Source organism: Glycine soja, chromosome 5, assembly GCF_004193775.1.
Source record: "Glycine soja cultivar W05 chromosome 5, ASM419377v2, whole genome shotgun sequence".
NCBI classification, from domain to species: domain Eukaryota; kingdom Viridiplantae; phylum Streptophyta; class Magnoliopsida; order Fabales; family Fabaceae; genus Glycine; species Glycine soja.
Window position 1 is genome coordinate 33,442,383 of NC_041006.1, and position 21,936 is coordinate 33,464,318.

Consider the following 21,936-nt stretch of genomic DNA (forward strand, 5'->3'; position numbering starts at 1 on the left):
CTGGTAGCAGGCACCTTAACTATCTTTTCACTCTATGTTTCCTGCAGAGGACACACAAAACAATTAATTGAATGTGAAAATGAACTTTAATCTTTCAGATAACAGTCATTAATCATCAATGGTTAATAGTGTATATGAGACAGTAACACCAGAACACATTTGTTGTTGCTGAAATATATGACAATTAATTCAAATTTATGACATTATTGTTCCTTCGAAACATTATTTCTGCTTCATGTTTCATTTGTTGTTGCTGAAGGAAGTGGTAATGTGTTCATGAAGTTTGTCGGGTAAGGTTTAGAGGGCTTCTCTCATTGGAGCTCAATTCCAAACTAAGTTTTCCCATCATATAGATTGAATTTCTAACTGTTTGACCCAATCCCTGAATTGAATTCTCAGTAAAACTTGTATGAGGAAACTCCAAACATTTTGAATTCGGTTTTGCAAATTTGGTTGTCCAAGACAATACTTTCAGAAAAAGGGATTTGAAGTTTTTTGTGCTTCCTTACTCTTGCATGACCCAAACCACTATTTAGGAGTGAAACAACTTTCTTGAACCTCACTATAGCCCCTGCAGTTTCCACCATCAAATTCCTACAATGAACTTCATTCCTTGGCTTATACATCATACTCAAAACTCAATGACAGCTCTCAACAGCTGCTCTATTAGCTTCTTCAACATCCTCCATATTACCCTCTATCTGGGGTAAAAAAACAAAGATAAAAGGAACTAAAAAAAAACCCCAACACACAAAGGGACACAAACCTAAGATAAGAACACCAGACTTCCTTCCTATAAAGAAAATTCTCTTCTTTTTTTTCTACAAAACACAGTGCACATTTGGACCCATGTGGCAGATTAGGATAAAGAGACCCACATAGAGAGAAACCCAATTTTCACCAAACAATATCTTATTTCTGGTTCAAGTTTCAAAATTCCAGGTCATGAAAGTGTTAATTATTGAAAATAACCAAAGACCTAGTAGATGTGAGAATTATTAACTGGGTGTTGAAGTGGCCTTCTAATGAGCAAAGGAAGCATACATTTTTGAAACAAATGTGGCTACTCAGCAGAGAAATGGCACCCAGTTTTTCCAATGAGACAAACTAACAGTAAAAGCATACAGGTATAGTCAACAAACTTCCAATGAGAAAAAGTAATAGTAAAAGTGCAATATACGTCACAGAATAGCCATAATAGAACTAGACCAACACCATTGGTGAGAACAGTAGCTTGGGTAGTTTATTGACAATGTGGAGCATCTAAGTGTAACTGAAATCAACAATTTTGCTACCTTGAGCATTGGGTTTATGTGGCCTTGTGCTAGGTATGGGATGCACACAGAAAAAAAGCAGAGACAAACCAACAGAAGTAGCAACTTAGCATAAAAAACTATAAAACATGAACACCCACTCAAACTTAGCATACTTCTACCATCATGCAATAACCACATCACTCCTTCCAAACTTAGCATACTTCTACCATCGTGCACACAGGTACAACAACCCACAAAGAACACAAAGTTAACCTACGTACCTCGTGGAGAAAGCTTTGAGCTTTGAGCACCGATGAGTGTTTCAGCACCTTAGTACCTACCGGAGAAGTGTATGTAGGGTTTTCTTCGAGCCACAGTTCCAAGAGCAGTGTAGGGTTTTCTTCGATAGGGGGTTCTGTGGGTTCGAGCGAGCGGTTTCCACCAGTGTTGAAAACAATGTGGGTGTCGAGCGAGCGGTTTCCGACAGATTTCAGGCGGGAGGAGAAAGAGAAGAAAGACTGCAGGGTTTTCGAGCGCGCAGGTTGTGAAATTTCAATGTTTTAACTTATAAACATAACAACATCGGTTTTTTAAGGATAAACGATGTTAACATCAACAAGGTAACATCGGTTTCTTAAAAAACCGATGTTAAGTTCAACTCCTTAACATCGGTTATGTCAAAACTGATGTTAACTCTATGAAGTTAACATCGATTTTTCCAAAATCGGTGTTAACATATTCATCTTAACATCATGTTAACATCAGTTATTTAAATAACCGATGTTAACATGAAGTAGTTAACATCGGTTTTTTTAAAACCGATGTTATGTAACTCCATTTATTTACAAAAATGCCACAACGCTTTCGTTAACATCGGTTTTCATAATAACCGATGTTAATTGAGCGATGTAGAAAGCCTTTTTTTTAGTAGTGTAATGATGTTGAGCATGTATTCTATGTGTATTAGTGAGTTTTTGTGTGTTTGGGCCAGATGGATGGACTTTTGATGTATGAGAGAGGTAGGTGTACTTAGTAAAAGTCAAGGTGTAGAGAGTGAAACTAGAGAGTCACCTAAATTTTTTCATAAATCCTCATATTCAAAAACTTCTCACAAGTGAAACTCTTCATTTTTCACTCACTTTCTCTTCTCCAAGAAACCATCATTGGAGAAGCTTAGAGCTTTAGAGTTGTGCAAAAGGGAAGCTTCTTTCCTTCTCTTTTAATGTTTGTTGGTTGTCCCTAGGTGAGGAAAACCCTTCTCTTCCTCTCTTTGTATTCATTCTTGTTTTCCCCCATGAACATCCTTCAAAACTCCACGAAAGTGTTCATTTGCAAGGTTTTAATGTGTTTTCTATTGGTTTTAGAGTTTGGGATGGTATGAATGATATAGAACTATTGTAGAAGTGAAGGAAAACTTTCATTTTAAACCTAAAGTTTCTCCCTTTATTCCTGTCCTTCATCCCAAAGCTAACTCACTGAGTTGATAGGTAGGGGAAGCTCACGTCTTTCTTATTTAAATGTTTTGAAATGTTAGCAAATGTTTTGTTAAAGCTTAAATCTATTATTAAATATTTTGGATTGAAAAAAAATGATTTTGTTTTGATGAAAAATGATGTCTTGACTTAAAAATTATAACTTTCTACAGTTTTGAATCATTATGACCGATTAGATCGTGTGGCAATTGATTAAAATGAACTCTGACTCTTGATTTTGGATTCTGGGTTGATTGTAATCAATTACTGATAACTGCGTAATTTGAGTTAAATTGATAGTCATTTTTGGCTAATAATAATTGTAATTTCTTCACTTTATTGTTATTTTTAATGAAATAATGAAGAAATTAATATATTTGCAATTTTTATCAGCAGAATTCAAAAGAAGAAGAATTCAAGTGCTTTAAAGGAAAATTGATGCAAAAACGAGAAGAAAAAGCCTTGAAGAAAAGTTCAAAAAATTGGACAGCTTGCTTAGCGCGCAATCCAAGCATAATGTGCACCCTTGCTTAGCGGGCAAACTCAGGGTTAGCGTGAAGAAGGCACACGAAAAAGTCCAAATGTGTGCTTAGCGCGAAAGCACACACTAAGCACGAAGTCAGCATGAAAAGTAAACTACCTTAGGCCTGTAAAAGGAGTAGGAAGCAGAAGGGAAAAACACACCGAGTCTCAGAGCTCTTTATTGAAGATATCCAAAGCCTGACCCTATCCCTTAGGAGAAACCCTCCTTCTTTAGTCATTCCTCCCTTTCTTTCTTTTAGTCATTGGACCCCTTCTTCTATACATTAGCTCCTAAAGTGTAAAGTCTTTCATGGCCAAAAGAGGTTAAACCCCCTCTGTTGGGAGCCAAGCAGCCAACACCCTTGTAATGTAACTACTCTTATTATCTATTGAATGCAATTTTTATTTCTATTGCTTCTTTTCTGCTCTTCATCTTTATTGTATGGTCTGATCATCCATGCATTAGTTTTAGGGATTATACATTGGAAAATGATAATTTCTAAAGAACTGGGAAATGGCATATAATCAATTCATTACTAGGGATAGAGTGACTTTGTTTTGCCTCTGCATACATCTTCATTCTTAATGCGATTTACTATTCCATCTTTGCAAAGGGATTTTGGAGGGAGAATAGATAAATTAGGCTCTTCATCATGAGGGATCAGGGTTGAGTGTCTTAGTAGATGAAGGTGGTTAGGCATGCTAGGCCCCAACATATTTAAATACTGGAGTTATCTTTTGCATTAATATTGTTTATTTTTGTGACTCTTGTCTTTTTAATTTCAAATTCTTTCTTTCTTCTTATCTCTATTGCAATTTTTTTATCGCTTGCTTGCAAATTAGGTATACATCAATTCAAGTACAAACAAAGTCTCTATGGATTCGACACTCGGACTTCTGAGTACTTTACTACTTGAGATAATTTATTGCACTTGCCAATGAGTTAACAATTACATAAGCTTGTAATCGATTACAATGACCAAAACTTGGTTAAATTAACCATGGATTTGAAAAAATGGTCTTCATAAAAGTTGTAACTATGGATGTTAGCTAACTAATGGATTTGGTTTCCCTTAACAATGTTGTGTATAATTCTAGAAATGCTGCTTAAATTAGTGAACAATGGCCAAGTGTTTGATAATAAGTAAAAGTTTCATATGGATTGTAATTTTAGACATAATATGCTTCTAAGCTAGGCTTTTGGGAAAACATAAAAGTTGGAGATAATCGTTGTAGCTTTCAAATGAGACAATAACCAACTTGACTAAGTTAGTATATCTTTATTTATCAGGTTGTTGTTGGGAATATTATATTGATGATGATAACTATGTTAATTAATTAATGTCTTAGATTTTGTTGGCTGATTTCTTGATGATGATATGGCATTGGGTTGAGATGATGTTGTTTTATGATTAGAGTTGACTTTATGTGAGATCATGAAATTCACATTCATATGAGTTTTAGTAAGTTGTTTACAAGAATTTAAGGTGTTAGAATCCCTAGATAGGTTAAGATCTTTAAGCCTTATTGTGGTAAGTCACTACTTGCGCTCATCTATTTTCGATAAAACCACACTCCTTGTAGGGTTAATTCGAGTCTCCCTGAATGGTTAGATCATAGAGCACGACTATGTTAAGGGACATACTTGAGTTAATCGCTCAAAGGTGAAATAATTCAGAAGTAAATAGTCAACATGATATAGCATGATAGTTAGACATATGCATTGATATTTGTGACTTGAGAATGATATGTTCCTTGATGAGTTGTATAATTTCATTGATAATGGAAATGTGAAGGATTTTTTTTTGTATCTTGTGAAATGGTGAACTTATGTTAATTTCAAGTATATGAGGTTTCATTTCAAAATGAGCTTACTTTTACATTTTCTAGTGAACTATGATGATCGTGTCATTTGATAAAGAGTAAATTATGATGTAGCTTCTAAGGAGCATGTCATTCAAGGTTGAGGTGAAGTGGTGATGGACTTAGGAGCGAGATTCGACCCTCAATCGTTTATTTATGATTTGACTTAGTAGGGACCAGCTTAGGGTTTAAATATGATTTTTTTTATTTATGTTGTATTTAATCCCTTAATAGAACATTATATTTGTTTGGAGATTTATTTATGATGTTTTAATGATGTAGTGCCTTAGGATATACATATCTTTATGTTTTATGTTTTGAGGATTTTTTATAAGTGAGGTTTATTTGACATGCTTATAATAATAAAATAAAAATTATATGTATTTTAGTTAATTAAATTATTTCAAGAGTTTTATAAGGAGTTAAAATAAATCTTTTCATGTTAAGTTTTTTGTTTTGAGTTTCATGTAATGACATCTGTTACAATCTCAGTTAATTTATCCTTTATTTTCATACAATTTTGAATACATTTCAATTGATCTAGATACCGATAAAAGGAACTATAAAAATTAGAAATGTAATATTTATTAACTAAAAGTCTTTACGAAGTCATAACTCAAAGTTTATAAATACAAAAAAGGTAAGGATACATTAAGAGTTGTTTTGATTCTTGACTACTAAAGAGTCCATTACAATTAAGAAAAAATAAATACAAAGGTAAGGATACATTAGCATTTATGCTCGATGTCTAATTAATTAGATCTATTATTTGCCTTCATAGTGTAGCAATAGGTCGGCACAACCTTCTTGGTAGATTTTAAACTCATTTTTCCAAGTTGGTGGTATTCCCTTGGGAAGCACCACTAAAGGTTTAGCATTAAGATACTTGCACCCTTCTCAATTCTCCCTTCCTCTAAGGAATAACCCCACGAACCCAACTAACTGAAGTTGAAGGATACCAAACTACAACTCTAGCTAGTGGATCTAGGACTGATTAATTATCTCTCAAAGGATGAAGTTAACTTAGACTAAATACTAGCTGGTAAAGAAGGATCGATCTAAAGGAAGATAATGTTTAATCACTTAGAATATTCCAAAGAAGAGTTTACCTCAAGATGACAATGTTCCTTGGCCAAGTAATTAACAATCTTGGCTAAATAGTTTTCTTGGTCAATAGGGCATATTGTAAAAAAAAAAAAAAAAAAGTCGAAGACTGTTATTTTTCCTTTAAACATCAAATGAGCAAGATGATGGAAAATCAAGGTGAGCAACGCACCCCAGTTAGCCTTTATCTGGCAGGTAGAGGTGGGAATAGGTCAGGCCGCCCTACAGGGGCCTACGACCTGGCCTACATAAAGTCTGGCCTGAACTGGCCTATTTAATTAAAAGGTTAGGCCCAGACTTTTTTAAAAGCCTATTAAATTAAATAAATCAGGCATAGGCTTATTAAAAAGTCTTATAAGCCTGATAGACCGGCCTATATATGTGTATATATACTTATATTATTTTTTGGGTATCAATATATACTTATATTTTTTTTGGGTACAATTATTTTAAAAAAAAAAACTATGAGACTTTGATTACACATTACTGCTCCATAACTTCTATCCCTATAATCAAGTAAGACTTTAATTACAATTTAGGTGAGTCATGTACCCTTTTATATTTCTCATTGTTTTTTTGGCTTTCCTATTTCTGTTAACGTTTCCTTTTCCTTTAACTTTCCTATTACGTGCCTACTCCAAAGCAAAGGAATATTAAAGATTTAATGTAAATAAGGCTTTTAAAAAGGCTATCAGGCCAGACTAGGCTTTTAAAAAGGTCAGGCCGAGCCAAAATAAAAGCCTTTGATAGGCTATAGGCCAGGCTCAGGCCTCAAAAATTCATCGTAAGCTAGGTTCAGGTCTTTCAAAGCCTGGCCTAACCTGACCTATTCCCACCCTTACTGGCAAAAAATAAATATTAATTAGAAACATGTTTCAACAGGATATTTCGTTTACATGTGGGGGTTTATCTAGTTTTTTGGTGGGCTTAGTCAAAATAACGGGTTGCCAATTAAACTTGAAAGCTTAATGCAAGTAGACTATTGCTATGCGCACCAGCATAATTGTTGGTACACCCAACAAAATTAAAAAATTCTATTTTTGTTCTTCCGTAAAACTGATATGGATTAACGAATCTATAAGTCCAATACGGATACTACAATTCATATTAGCTTATGGATTGGCCAATCAGTATGAAGTCCAATCAATTTTTTTTTAATTTTTTCAAAAATATGTTTTACGAATTAATTTAAAATTAATGACCGGTAATAAATTTTGTGATAATTAATTTTGATTTAATACTTAATTTGTTTACATATATAAATTCATTTAAAATAAAATACATAAAAGTTAATTTACTTGAGGGAAAATTGATTTATTATAGTGAAATGCAAATATCCCATCGTGCAAAATGTTAATTGCAAAAAATTAATTACTAATTAAAAAATTTAACAATGCAAAAAATATTTTTTAATGAATAATTAATTTGATATAAAAATTACGAAAATAGATAAATCGTATTTTATATACAATTTCACAATGAAAAAAATCATATATCAAAATATGATTTGGCTTTTCATTTGTTTTAAAAAAATCTTTAATAACTTAAATCATATGCTAAAATATGAATTTAGTTTTTTTTTTCCTTATTAAATCGTATGTTGGGACACCATTTTTATTTTTTTATTTTTAATATAATGTAACCGTATTGTAGTGCACGATTTTAGTTATGTTTTTTTAAAATGGGACCAGCTGTCAATTTGTATCCCTCTCACTAAACTTTGCCACACAACTGTCAATTTTATTATCTTTCCTAGATAAAAAATTATGAATGTCTCTTATAATTTATTGGATTAACAATTAATTTATTTAGTTGGCAATGCGTGATTGTTACTCTCAAAATGATTTTACAAACAAAATAAATCAAATATAAATTCTGTCATTAAATAGATTGTTTTTCACGTGTATATATGTCAAATTTTGTTTTAAATAACACAATTTCATTTGCTTATAAAAAAAAAGAAGCTACCTAGTTAGCCAATCTTTTATTGATAAATAGAAAATTTATCTAAAATAAAAAAAATAAAAGTTAATTTACTTGAGGGAAAATTGATTTATTATAGTGATTTGTAAATATTCCATCGTGTAAAATGTTAATTGCAAAAAATTAATTACTAATTAGAAAATTCAATAATGTAAAAATATTTTTTTAACGAATAATTAATTTGATATAAAAACTGAAAAGACAATTTACAAAAGAGAAAAGATACTTAAAAAAATGTTTATAAAAATTATGTTATCCTAAAAAATAAGAGCTTAAATTTACTATGCAAGGGTGACGACAAAACTTTATTACCCACCAAGTGTTTTTTTATGAAGCAGTGGGTATCTCTTAAATTAATTACTTTAAAAAATAATTACTTCAATAAATTAAATACATATGTATTTGAATTAATTATTTTAGAAATAATTTGTTTTATATTTTCTAAAATACTATTAAGAGTGCAACAATGAAAATTGTCAACTTCTTCTCTCTTTTTTGAATGCCGACAAAAAAATTGTGAGAAAATTATTAAAAAAATAGAGTAATAATAGATATTCCAAGACACGTTTTAAGCAAGGCCTCCTTACAACTGTTCCCCGTTTAATTTCCAACCTGTTTGTGATCCCCACAACGACAAGTGTCCAAAAGTAATGCTAGCTGCTATTGAGTGTTGTCCAAAAGTAAAGCACAACTTAGGATTAATTATGGAAATGGTTAGATTTTTTAAAAAAAAAAATATGACAATGGATATTTTTTTTTTTAAATTACGAAAATAGATTAATCGTCCTTTGATATAGATAACATAATGACAAAGTATGATTTTAATTTTCATTTGTTTTTAAAAAAAATTCTCTAAGAACTTAAATTGTATGATAAAATATGATTTTAGTTTTTTTTTCTAATGAAATGATATAGTGGGATGTAATTTTTATATATTTTTTTCCTAGTGATTTTGGTTATTTTTTTAAATGTGTTTTATTTTTACGTTAAGATTTATGATTTTTTAAATTTTAAAAGATAAAAAATAATATATTAAAAATAAAGTGGTATATGAACAAATTTTATAAATTGAACAATATATGATAATTAATGATGATTGAAAGATTAAAGATTATAAAATATTTGACATAATTCATTATCTATATGGACAATTATCACGATAATAATCTTCACTTTAACATATTGAACATTTCTTCGACCTATTTAAAATTGATTTATCCATTTCATTATATATGTAACTAGTAGTTGATCTGCCTGATTGAAATCGTAGTATATTAAGATCAAAAACAAAATTTGGATCAGAATATTGACTCCAATAATCTTTATTTCGACGAGAGTGAGACTGAAATTTATAAGCCTTGTAAAAAAAACTTTATCTCTCCTTTTCTTAGATTTGAATATCTTATATACGTACTTAATTGAGCAATGACAGTCAACATAATACTAATTAAGTTATATTGATGAATATGAAAAATAATTCATGGGCATAGACACCCAAACAGAAAAAAAACAAGGATAAAAAAGAGCCATGTAAATATTTCAAATATTCATTTATTTGTTTTATGCCGCATTAGATATACTGCATAAAAGTAAAATAACAAAGGAGCTTAATTATTTTATAATGACATTTACAGCTCCAAGGTTTTCTACTTGCATGTTGAGTCCCTTCGACTTGAGAGGAGGTATGCTCTGTTCGTTTCTAAAGAAGTTTAGAGGATCAACCATGCTCTTCACTCTTGCCAATCTATTGAAGTTGTTTTTGAAATACTTAAGACCCCAAATGCTGGCTTGGCTGTAGCTTGTGTTGCCATTGTTATTATTTACTCCAATGTCAAGGTCTCTATAATTTAGATATGCAGCTCTAGGAGACTTTGAAACAAAAGGTTCCATATATTTGTACGCTCTCCTAATCCAGTTTATGTACTTTTGTTTTGCCTCCTCCCCTTCCTCTCGCCAACGCACCAAGTAATGAATATGGAATATGTTTCCAGATCTGTGAGGGAATGGAATTTCTGATTCTGAAATCTCATACATCTTACCTCCATAAGGAGTGAACTGAATAACAGCACCTTGAGCCTCATCTTCATAAAACAATGGCCATAACCCTTTTAACCCAACATCAGGAATCGGATCCCTCACATAATCAGATTTTCCTTTGAAGAATGGTAAATCACTTATACTTCTGTTCAGCAAAGCTTCACGGGGTTGACCATTTGTAAATTGAGACATATAGACAACTGAATCTATCCAACTCATCTCAGTACAATCTTCTCTGACCAAACCCAACTCTGGGAAGCTCTTTTGCATCAAGGGAATGAGTTGATCCACACCTCCAAGGTACATGGACTCAAATGTAGCTACTACTGTTGGCTTCCCATTTTGACTTGAATTTACCCTTTCCAAGTTGACCCTAATCATTAGTCCATTGTCAAGTTTATTTGCCACAAGTTGCCACTTATGAATTATCTCAGTTGCATTCTGTTCCAATGTCCTTGGAACATAGAACACTGTGACAGTTGATGGAACTGGAACTAGTTTTACCTTCCAAGCCACGATGACTCCAAAGCTTGCTCCCCCACCTCCTCTAATGGCCCAAAACAGATCCTCACCCATTGCTTCTCTATCAAGAAGATTACCATTCACATCAACTATGTGAGCATCAATTACATTATCAGCAGCAAGACCAAACTTATGCATCAAGAATCCATAGCCACCTCCACTGAAGTGGCCACCAGTGCCCACAGTGGGACACACACCTGCTGGGAACCCAAGTGTTGTGCTTTTCTCGCTAATTCTGTAGTAAAGTTCACCAATAGATGCCCCAGCTGGAACCCATGCAGTGTTGTTTTCCATTTCCACTTTGATTTCTCCAAGGTTTATGAGGTCAATGACCACAAATGGAGCCTTGGCAACGTAGGAGAGAGCCTCATAATCGTGGCCTCCACTTCGGGTTCGAATCTGCATGCCATGGCGTTGGGAACAGATTATGGTGGCTTGAATGTGGGAGACAACAAGAGGTGTCACAATGACAAGGGGTTTAGAGCTTACGTTGGAGAACCTAAGATTTTTAATGGAAAAATCTAGTATAGAGGAGTATGAGGAGTTGGTTTGGGTGTAAAGAACCTTGGAGATTGAGGTGGCGTTGATATTATGGGGATAATTGTGAAGACATTGAACAAAGTTTTCTTGAGTATGTTCTGAAGATGTAAATGAAAATAAAAGCGCTATGGCAACAACGGTAGAATATGAGCTTAGAGGCATAATTTTTGTTGATGGCATGGGATATGTCTGCAGTGATGTAGCCACTATCAGATGATATATATAATTAAAGAAGACTCCAAGATAGGTGAGAAAGAAAAGAATGGCAGCAAAACTAATAGTAGCATTGAATCATTGGAAAGGGTCCCAACTAACAAAAGAACGAACGAAAGCACGCAGTGCGGACATACAGGTAGGGGTGGGTAAACGGGTCGGTCCGTCCCGCGTAAGGCCCGCCTGCATAAGTTCGCATTGGCAGTAGACTGAGCCAATCCACCCCGCTTCTTACACGGATCAAATAAATTGGTCTGCCCCCAACCCATGGACCCCGTGGGTCAAAACAGGCCGGTTTGCGGACTTAGTTTTAAAATAATTTCAATTTTAATAAAAATACAATACAATCAAATTAAGTTCAATACATATGTAAATAAAATCTCAATAATTAATCAATTACATCAATAAAATAAATAATATCTTAACAAAAGAAAATTCAAGCAATAAATCTAAAATATGAAATTTAAACATCTCCAGCAACAAATGATTACATATTTGAAGTAGTTTGAGTCTTCTCTATCTCTACATTTAAGAGTACAACAACAAATGAATCAGCCCCAACAAAAATAGGATAAAAATAAATTCTAGAGAGAGAAAAGATGTACTTTGCGTGGTGGCGTGGTGGTGGGCCGAGGTTGTGCCGCTGTGATGTGTCGCGTTACTGCATGACTATGAGTCGCGTTTTGTTTTCCTTGTAAGGGAAAGAGTTGTATGATGTGAGGAGAAAAAGTGTTCTTAACCTACTACAATGATAACGGCGGTCAAATATGATGTGAGGTATTTTTTATAATAAAAATATATTGAAATATCTTTAAAAATATTTATTTATCAATTATTTTTAACTTAAATGATAAGAATTGATATTTTTATCATTTATGTCTTGCAGATATGAAAATGATATATTAAAAGAAAAAAAGATCGAGAAAATATCAAAAAAAGAAGATTTTTAGCATGTTATCACTTATCTTTTTTTATCTTAATCTTTTATTTTTGTTATCTTTTATCCTTCTTATCTTATCCTTTTTTATCTTTGTTATCTTTTAATTTAAATCTTTTATTTTTATCTTATCTAATATATTTCTTTATCTGATATTTTAAAAGAAAAGTTTAAAGTGAAAAAGAGAAAATCAAACCTAATATAATTGAGCTAGAGTCACACAAATCAAACTTCGTGCGGGCTACGTGAAATCCGCATAGTCCGTGGGTTAAGCGGGGCGGGCCCAAAAATATGACATAACCATGGACCGTTTAAAAAAAATTGCTCGCATGCATTACTGTGTGGTAGAGAAAAAACGTGAGGAGAAAAAGTTCTTAACCTACTACAATGATAACGGTCAAATATGATGTGAGCTATCTTTTATAATAAAAATATATTGAAATATCTTTAAAAATATTTATTTAACAATTATTTTTAACTTAAATGATAAGAATTGATATTTTTATTATTTATGACTTACAGATATGAAAATGATATATTAAAAGAAAAAAGATCGAGAAAATATCAAAAAAGAAGATTTTTAGCATGTTATTACTTATCTTTTTTTATCTTAATCTTTTATTTTTGTTATCTTTTATTTTTCTTATATTATCCTTTTTTATCTTTATCATCTTTTAATTTAAATCTTTTATTTTTATCTTATCTAATATATTTCTTTATCTATTATTTTAAAAGAAAAGTTTAAAGTGAAAAAGAGAAAATCAAACCTAATATAATTGGGCTAAGGTCACACAAATCAAACCTCATGCGGGCTGCGTGAAACTCACATAGTCCGCGGGTTAAGCGGGACAGACCAAAAAATATGACATAACCATGGACCGTTTAAAAAAATTGATCCGTAATCCACGCAGACCGCTGACCCCTCGTGGGCCAGTTCATGGACTTGGACCCGTTTACCCAATCCTACTTATAGGATGATAGATTGAATGTAGAATGTGTCTGGGTTACATATTAGTTTTTTTTCTTTATAATATTAACATTAATTATTTATTAATTTTGTTGATGATTAATTTTAATAAAAAAAATCTTACTCAAACATGACACATTAATTATATAACTATACTTAATTTTATTCACACTAACAATAGATTACAATTTATTTGAACCATAGTTTACGGGTTTTTTTTTTCAATTTATCAATGTTATTACCGATATTAGGTATTTATGATCAGTTGTATATATTAGTATAGAACGATTTTTTTTCTAACTACACCTTCTCTCTTCTATCTTTTCCTAAATTACACATGTTTTTGGAAATTTTCTCAAAATATATCGTTTCCATGATGCATTGGGAAGTCGGGTTTGGTCACCCCCGACTTCATAAGGGTTTTTTTTTTTTAAACTAATTTGTATGTTTAAATTTTTATTTTAATTTAAATTATTAAAATCATATAAATATTATATTACATAAATACATTTTTAATTGATTTTAAAAATACTTTTTATTAAAATAATTTTTTAATAAGAAAATAATATTATTAAATATAATTAGTTATCTTCTATTATTTAATTTATATAATACATTTTGTAGGTGAATATTTTTTTAAAAATTTGAATTTTATCTAATAATATATTTGCTTTGGTAAAAAAAATTAAAACTTTTAATATTATTAAAAAAATATTTTTTTTATTAAAATAATTAAAACTTTTAATATTATTAAAATAATATTTTGTTATTAAAAATTAAAAATTTTGATAATAAAAATTATTAAAATTTTCTAATAATACTATAATTATTTTCTCCAATTTTCTAATAAAGGAAAATAAAAAAATTTGAAAAAATTATAGTATAATTTTTAGTTATGATGTATATATTCTTTTAGCTAAATTTATGTGTCGTTGAACCATGGACCCGTGATTGATTGCATATATAAACGTACCATGTCACCCAACACTTTGCACAGTTGCATCAAATCAAATTGTGAGAGAAAACAGAGAGGGCAAGTAATGAGGTCAGAGCCTATTTGTACATACTTTTATATCAATGGTGAAAGCATTCAAAGTTCAAGTGCAAATGCAATTTTCAGAGGTGACAAGACAAAGTCGTTACTCTTGAATCCAACAATAACGCTGCCAAATATAATCACCGCAATACAGTCATCAATTACAGATAATGGTGTTACGCCTATAATTAATGTCCTTTGGTATCGTTGTCCTGTATATGAATTCAATGGTGAAGTTCAATATAGGGAAATTAAAATTATTGACAAAGAAGGTGTTTTGTGCATGTTTCATACATTTGTCAATATGACAAGTGTAATATGTATGAAACTTAAAGTTGATGTTCATAATTCATTATCACCTACTCAAGTCTACAACCTAAGTTGGGCCGATATGGAGCAGAAGTTGGACAATTCCCTGAAATTAGAATGAATAATTTAACATATTTTGTTGTTGTATTGCGTTGAAGTTTTTTTGTCTTTATTATGTAGTTGTAGTTGTAGTTGTTGCATGCTTGGAAGTTGTTATTTTCGATTTACTTAAGTAATAATAGTCTACACATGCATGATTTCAGAGATGTGGAGCGATGTCTCACCTAACCCTCACATGCACCGACAACCCCATTAAAGTGTGGTGTTGCACACTGTTCACTCGCATGCGTACGTTTATCCCATTAACATGTTTCTGAACAATCCGCGTGACCTTGGCATGCGATGCGGAACACTGCGATCAACAATCATCATGAAACGAACAGTCTGTCAAGTATATTAATGTGTCAGGTTGCACACTATTCACTCACATGTATACACTGTTCCATAGTTGCACAATATTTACTCACACGCACTGAATGTCCTACCTAACCCTCCCACCTAATCCTCGTAACTAACTTTACTGTCTAACCCTCTCACCTAACCTTCCAATCTAACTCTCTTACCTAACCTTCCAATCTAACTCTCCCACCTAACCCTCCAACCTAACCCACATAACTAACTTTGTCACCTAACCCTCCCATCTAACCCTCGTAACTAACTTTGCCATCTAACTCTCCAACCTAACCTTCCAATCTAACTCTGGTACTAAACTTTCTCAGCCTATATATAATATCACCATTTGACAACAACATATCACACACAACAACTTTCTCACAAAACAACTCGATTTGTAACTCTTTCACCATTTCCACTCATATTCCATAAGCACCACCATGGCTCCACCTAAAGAAATTGCGACCATCATTTACCATAATGGTCACATTGTAGACGACCCAGTTCATGGATCGATGTACACATCTGCGTACCCAATATTTTTTTACGCCAGTCGTTCTATTACGTTTACACAATTCATTCAAAAAATTAACAATCGTCTCCCTGCTCGAGCAACTAAACAAGTTGCACAATTGTTATTTTGTGTCCCTATTTCATTTCATCTTGGTCAGACACGTTTTATTTCAGCTCAACTATTCGACAATGATGATCTCAAAGACGCGATGGAAAAAATTCTCCAGAATCCACAATTGAATTCTGCCGAATTCTATGCTGTTACTGACCTTATTCCTCAACCGCAACCATCGTCTCCACAACCCTTATGTCCACAACTACAACTACCTTCTCCACAACAGTTACCGTACAACAACATAGACCTCAATAATCCAATCTTTATACAACAACTTTGAATCACAAGACCCCTTTGACATTTATACTTCATACACACAAATATTATCCGAGAACGATTCTTTTTTTCATGGCCAACAAACCTCCTTTGACCAACAAAACCATCCTTCATCCCCCTTTACGCCACCTTCACAACTACCATAAATGCAAACATCAAACTGAGATGAACATCTCATTGCTAACGAAGATCCCATTATATGATTTCATGATGAAAACATGAATGATTTTAGTGAGGATGAGGATCAACAGTTCTTTGATCACATCAATCACCAAAGCGATGACCAAACCAATGACGAGGGTGTTGGTAGACCAACGACACCTCCGTCACCTCCGTTGCAATATCAACAACCTAGGTGTCCAGTAGACTTGAACTTTGATCACCTATCACACTACATTGATCGACACCATTTTGTTCATCGGCAACACAATGTACAACCACCAGTCGGTATACTCGAGGTTGGCATGACCTTCAATGACAAAGCACAATGTATTCGAGCAGTCAAAGAATACAACATCAGAAATCATTTTGATTGCAGAACAATTTACTCTGACCAGAGAAGGCTAAACTTCATCTGCAAGTTACATGAAAATGGTTGTACATGGAGCTTGGACGCATGCAATTCAAAGAGGCATAACAAATGGATTATCAAGAGTATCAGAGGTCATCACACTTGTCTCGTTCCGATGCTCAGACAAGATCATCGCCAACTCGACAAACACGTCATAGCACAAATCATCCAACCAATTGTCAAAACAAACCCAACCGTCTCCATCAAGACGTTGATTGCAGAGATCAAAACGTTCATGAATTATACCCCATCCTACAAGAAGACATGGTTAGAAAAGCAAAGAGCGTTGGAGATGATTCATGGAAATTTGGAAGAATCATATGCCAAACTGTCAAAATTTTTCGGAGCTTTGCAATCTTGTGTTCCCGGGACTATGGTCGCTGCTCAACATAATCCTTGTATGAGGGGGGAAAAATAGTACCAGGCAAAAGATTGTTTAAACGTGTCTTTTGGTCATTTGGTCCATGCATTAATGGGTTTGCATATTGCAAACCCATAGTACAAGTAGATGGTACATGGGTTTACGGGGGAAGTATACTGACACACTGTTGATAGCTACTGCACAAGATGGAGCTAACCATGTCTTCCCGATTGCCTACGCCATTGTAGAAGGGGAGACAACTTCAGCTTGAGAGTTTTTTCTAAAGAATTTGAGAAGACATGTTATTCCGCAAATTAACATTTCTCTTATTTCAGACCGACACCCCTCAATTATAAGTGTCTGCAACAACCCAAGTAACTTATGGGTCCAGGACACATCCCATTTCTTTTGTCTGCGCCACATTGCACAAAACTTTTTTCGCGGTAACTCAAACTGCAAACATTTAAAGAAACCACTAATGTTGACTGGTGAGAATCTATTTTATTTATTCGTTATAATTTTCTTTCAATCAAATTTTATAACATAATAAATTGATTGAATATTTACAAGTTACGCATACACGGAGAAGATGCACTGACGACATCTTCGGGATATTCATGCGAATAAGCCAAGTGCAGCTGAATGACTTGATCAATTACCCAAACAAAAATGGGTACAATGCTTCGATGAGGGGAAACGTTGGGGACATATGGCTACCAATTTGTCAGAGTCTGTTAATTCCATGTTCAAAAACACAAGACATATGTCGATGTCATCGTTGGTTGAGGAGACGTATTTCAAGACCGCACAACTCTTTGCTAATAGAGGTCGACGACAAACTCAGGTAATGATCAACTCCGGCTCACAGTATTCTGAAGTCGTCTTCGATGTAATGAATAGCGGTCAACAAGAATCTAATACACATATTGTAAATGAATTTGACAGACACAATCACACTTTTATTATAACAGAGACTCAATCCCCACTTGAAACACCTAGACCACCTGGAAGGTTTAGAGTAAATGTTACAATCCCAAAAGTGTGATTGTGGTGAATATCAGGCTAAACACTTACCGTGTTCTCACGTCATGGCTGCCTGTAAATCTATCAATGTTGATCCAATGACCTATGTGCCGATGTTATTCACTTTACAACACATCTTGCACATCTATGACAACTCCTTTGGTTTATTGCCACACGAATCAATGTGGCAAGAATATGAAGGAGATCAGTGGGGTCCTAATCCAAAGGAGAAACAGGACTGCAAAGGGTCATCCCGTTTCAACTTGCATTCCTACTGAGATGGACGAAGACGAAAATGAACGAACAGGTAGAAAAAATGTGGACTTTGCAACATGGTCATAGCAAAAATAATTGTCCTAATATATCCTCATCTTAAGTTTTTTCTTTGTCAAATGTGATTGTTTAAATATTTTATTGATAATGTAGTATAATGTTCTTCTATAAATAAATTGTTAAAAGCTTTAGTTTTATCATTTTTAATTAAATCTAATAATATAAACAAACTAATTATATTTAGTAAAATAAGTAAATTAAAATTTTTAAAATTCAGATTATTATACAAAATAAATATTTACTAAAATAAATATATTATTATACAAAATTCAGATTTTAAAACGTATATTCACCCAAAAATATCTTAAATAATTTAAATAATGTAACAAAAATAATTAAATTTAATAATATCATTTTCTTAATAACAAATTAATTTAATCAATAATATTACATAAATTAATTTAATAAATAAATAATTTTAAAATCAATTAAAAATAATTTTATATAATATAATATTTAATTTTAATAATATTTAAATTTATATAAGCACAAAAAAGTGGTGTAGTTTGAGAATTTTTTCCCAAACTAGTGTAGAATGGGTATATAGATGATAGAGAAGGTGCAAAAACCGATTGGAGCTAGTGGAAACTTGGATGGGACTTGAGGCTTCTAACAGCAGCTTCTGCGGTAACTAATTAAATGTTTCTTCCTTCTGATGCTTTCTACATAGAGAATAGTATGTGTATTCCATTTGCTTGAGTCTACATATTTGGTTGTATATGTGTCATGAGTAGCCCATACAACCAAAATATGCATAGTTAAAATGAATTTGATTTGGTGGTTAAGAAAGAAGTGAAGAAGTGAAAGATCAGGAGTTCGATCTCTTCTGCTAATAAAAAAAACTAACAAATTAACAATTAACATTTATCGATAAAAACAAAAACAAAAAAAACTAAATATCATTGGTGGCTCTAATTTTGTTTTGAAGGGTATCTTGGCCTCTGGAGTGTGTTACACCCTTCTAGCATGGTGTGTGCGCAGGAAGGAACCTCTGTTTGCATCTGCTTTTAGTCCTCTAATGTTTGTAATAGTGACCCTTTCCGAGCCATTGGTACTAGATGAGTGTCTCAATGTTGGAAGGTGAATTGAGCAACTAAATTAGCTGTGCAATCATGAACCTTCAACTTCATTTTTTCAAGTGTCAATGCCTTATTTATTATGGTTTGTGTATGTACTTGTGCAGTCTAACAGGATCAGTGTTAATTGTGGGGGGATTGTACATGTTGCTGTGGGGTAAAAGCTAGGAAAAACGGATGGCGCGCAGTGAGATAGTGTCCTCAAAAGGCACTGTTCAATGTGAAGCAATCCACATTACCAAACCCATCTTTGGCATACAGTCAAAATGAAGCGTATGAAAAGATGATTGAAGCAACTACCAAGTGTTCCTCCCATACATTGTCATGTGTCAACTATTCTTAAGGTGAAAAATTCAACAATGGAACTTCAAGGGTGGACCTAGTGAAAAGTTTGAGTAATTTACATGAAATTTTAGTATGACAAAAAGAAATCCAGCAATCAAACATTTGAAGGTAGCAATTCATATTAGCAGTTTGTGGGTATCCGATACATTTGTTGTATATTTATTACTTTGCTTTAAAGGGATAGCCTTCAAGAAATTCACTTTTAAATGGGAGTACATTTAAATAATATTTGCAACATTTGTAGTACATAGTCATCAAAGGATTATTTAACTAATCCCCAACTCTTGTACGTTGATAGCTCAAATCTTAAACTCGTAATTTTTGGAAGCTTTTCCTAACTAACACCAAGAATTAATAGTATTTACAGTTTCCTAACTCATTATGCCATCCAGCCTACTGGCTATTGCTTCCTTCACTTCCCATGTTGCTTTCTGCACTTTATTTTTTCTTTTGGAATGTTCATTCCGTAGTGTGCCTTTTTGGCTTCCGGAAAGAGTACAGGAAGCAATAGCCCTGCTGACTCCACACAAATCAAAGAATCCTCAACACCTGCTGACTCTCTCACGCTAGAAGTTCCAAAATATTTAATAGTTGATGGGAATTTCATCATTGTACTAATGTCATGATTGTAACTTATTTGCATTTGAGAACTATAAATACAGTAATTCTCTTCTCATACATTGTTACTATGCTAATCCATTCAGTGATTTGAATTGTAGAGTGCATTTTTACATGTACCTACACTATTAAAAGATTTTATCATTGCTTCTAAAGGATAAAAGGAGAAAAAAAAAAGGCACAAGTTTTGGAGAGAAAAGTAAAGGAAAATGAGTATGCTTCTATTTCGTTTTTGCAGAAAAAATTCAGGTATGTCTGGAAGATATCCCAAGTGAACTGTCACCTAATTGAAAAATTAAGTATCACGTTGATTATGTGCCTAAAATGAAAGTAATAACGTGCATAAGACATAGGATTTCAACATCAAGATAAAAAAATTATTTCCTAAAGTTATCATTCCAGAATTACGGAATCCAAGTGTCTGTAAAGGATTCACTGAATATGGTAGTTGGCTAATTACAACTACACAAGCAAAGAGAATTAAAGAAGCATTGACTTGCCTTATAAGACAGATTTGGAAAGATCTAGTTGCTAAAAGTTTTACAACAAGGGCTCAAAAAGGAAAAAAAAAAAAAAGAAAGGAAAATCACAAGCTCCTCTATGTAGTCCATGTTTTAGAATAAAGATCACGATAAGGAATAATTATGTCCGAGTCATTTAGGAAATAATTAGTTTTGAGCTTGTATGTTATTTTAACATTTTATGTTTTATGTACACCAAAAGCATTTTTTATTTTAATAGTGGCCTTGACTTTATTCCTTTTGGGTTCTTAATGTAAGACTATAAATTGCCTCATAAAGCTGGAGAAACTTTTTTTTTGGTACATAAAGGCTGGAGAAACAATTAACAGTAGAATTTGAATAATAAAAAAATTGAGTTTGTTTATTCAGCATTCTTTACGAACTATTCCTGAAAATGTCAAAGAGTCTTAAAAAAAATTCTCTTTTTTTCAATTTCTTGCTACCAGTGTCATCATATATAGGTCAATGTAGACCCCATGAGTTAAGTTTTACCTACATTAGTTGATCGTAGACACAAGTTTTTTGGAGTTTTACCTGTTAATAAATTTATCTACACCAAATAATAATAAGCATAAGTTGTTGAGTTTTACCTACATTGGACAAACATATTTTTAAGTTTTACCTATACTAATTCATTACTGTAGACAAAAGGAGTCCGTAGTTGTAGATATAGATTATTTTTCTTATAGTGATTGCAACTCTAGTGAATGCGCAATGTGTAATGTTGCTAATTTTCATGCAGAGTGGATATACATGTGGATCTTAGACATGATCACCTGCTATCAGAGAATTAATCATTTAGTAACTTGTTATGATGATGTCATGATACATTTGTCTAGTGCTTGTTAATTTGGGAATGGGGTGGTGATTATGATCACCACCATTGGTGCTGCTTGTGCTTTATGTTGTATATACCTTACTAAGTGGGCACACAAACAATTACTGCCAGAACTCTAGTGTGGGCCTTGTT

General features: G+C 32.7%; 1 protein-coding gene and 1 pseudogene across 1 annotated transcript; both read right to left on the reverse strand.

Annotated features, from left to right (window-relative positions):
• Positions 1-184: 184 nt before the first annotated feature.
• LOC114411324 lies at positions 185-689 on the reverse strand (annotated as a pseudogene).
• A 9,035-nt stretch (positions 690-9,724) lies between these two features.
• Positions 9,725-11,496, reverse strand: LOC114412602 (berberine bridge enzyme-like 18). Its single transcript, XM_028376555.1, has one exon. It carries the CDS (start codon positions 11,477-11,479, stop codon positions 9,812-9,814), a length of 1,668 nt encoding a protein of 555 aa, XP_028232356.1. The 5' UTR covers positions 11,480-11,496; the 3' UTR covers positions 9,725-9,811.
• Positions 11,497-21,936: the final 10,440 nt, after the last annotated feature.

Bases quoted from the DNA above. Each gene is read 5' to 3' on its own strand.
- LOC114412602 (XM_028376555.1), bottom strand. From the start codon at position 11,479: ATGCCATCAACAAAAATTATGCCTCTAAGCTCATATTCTACCGTTGTT.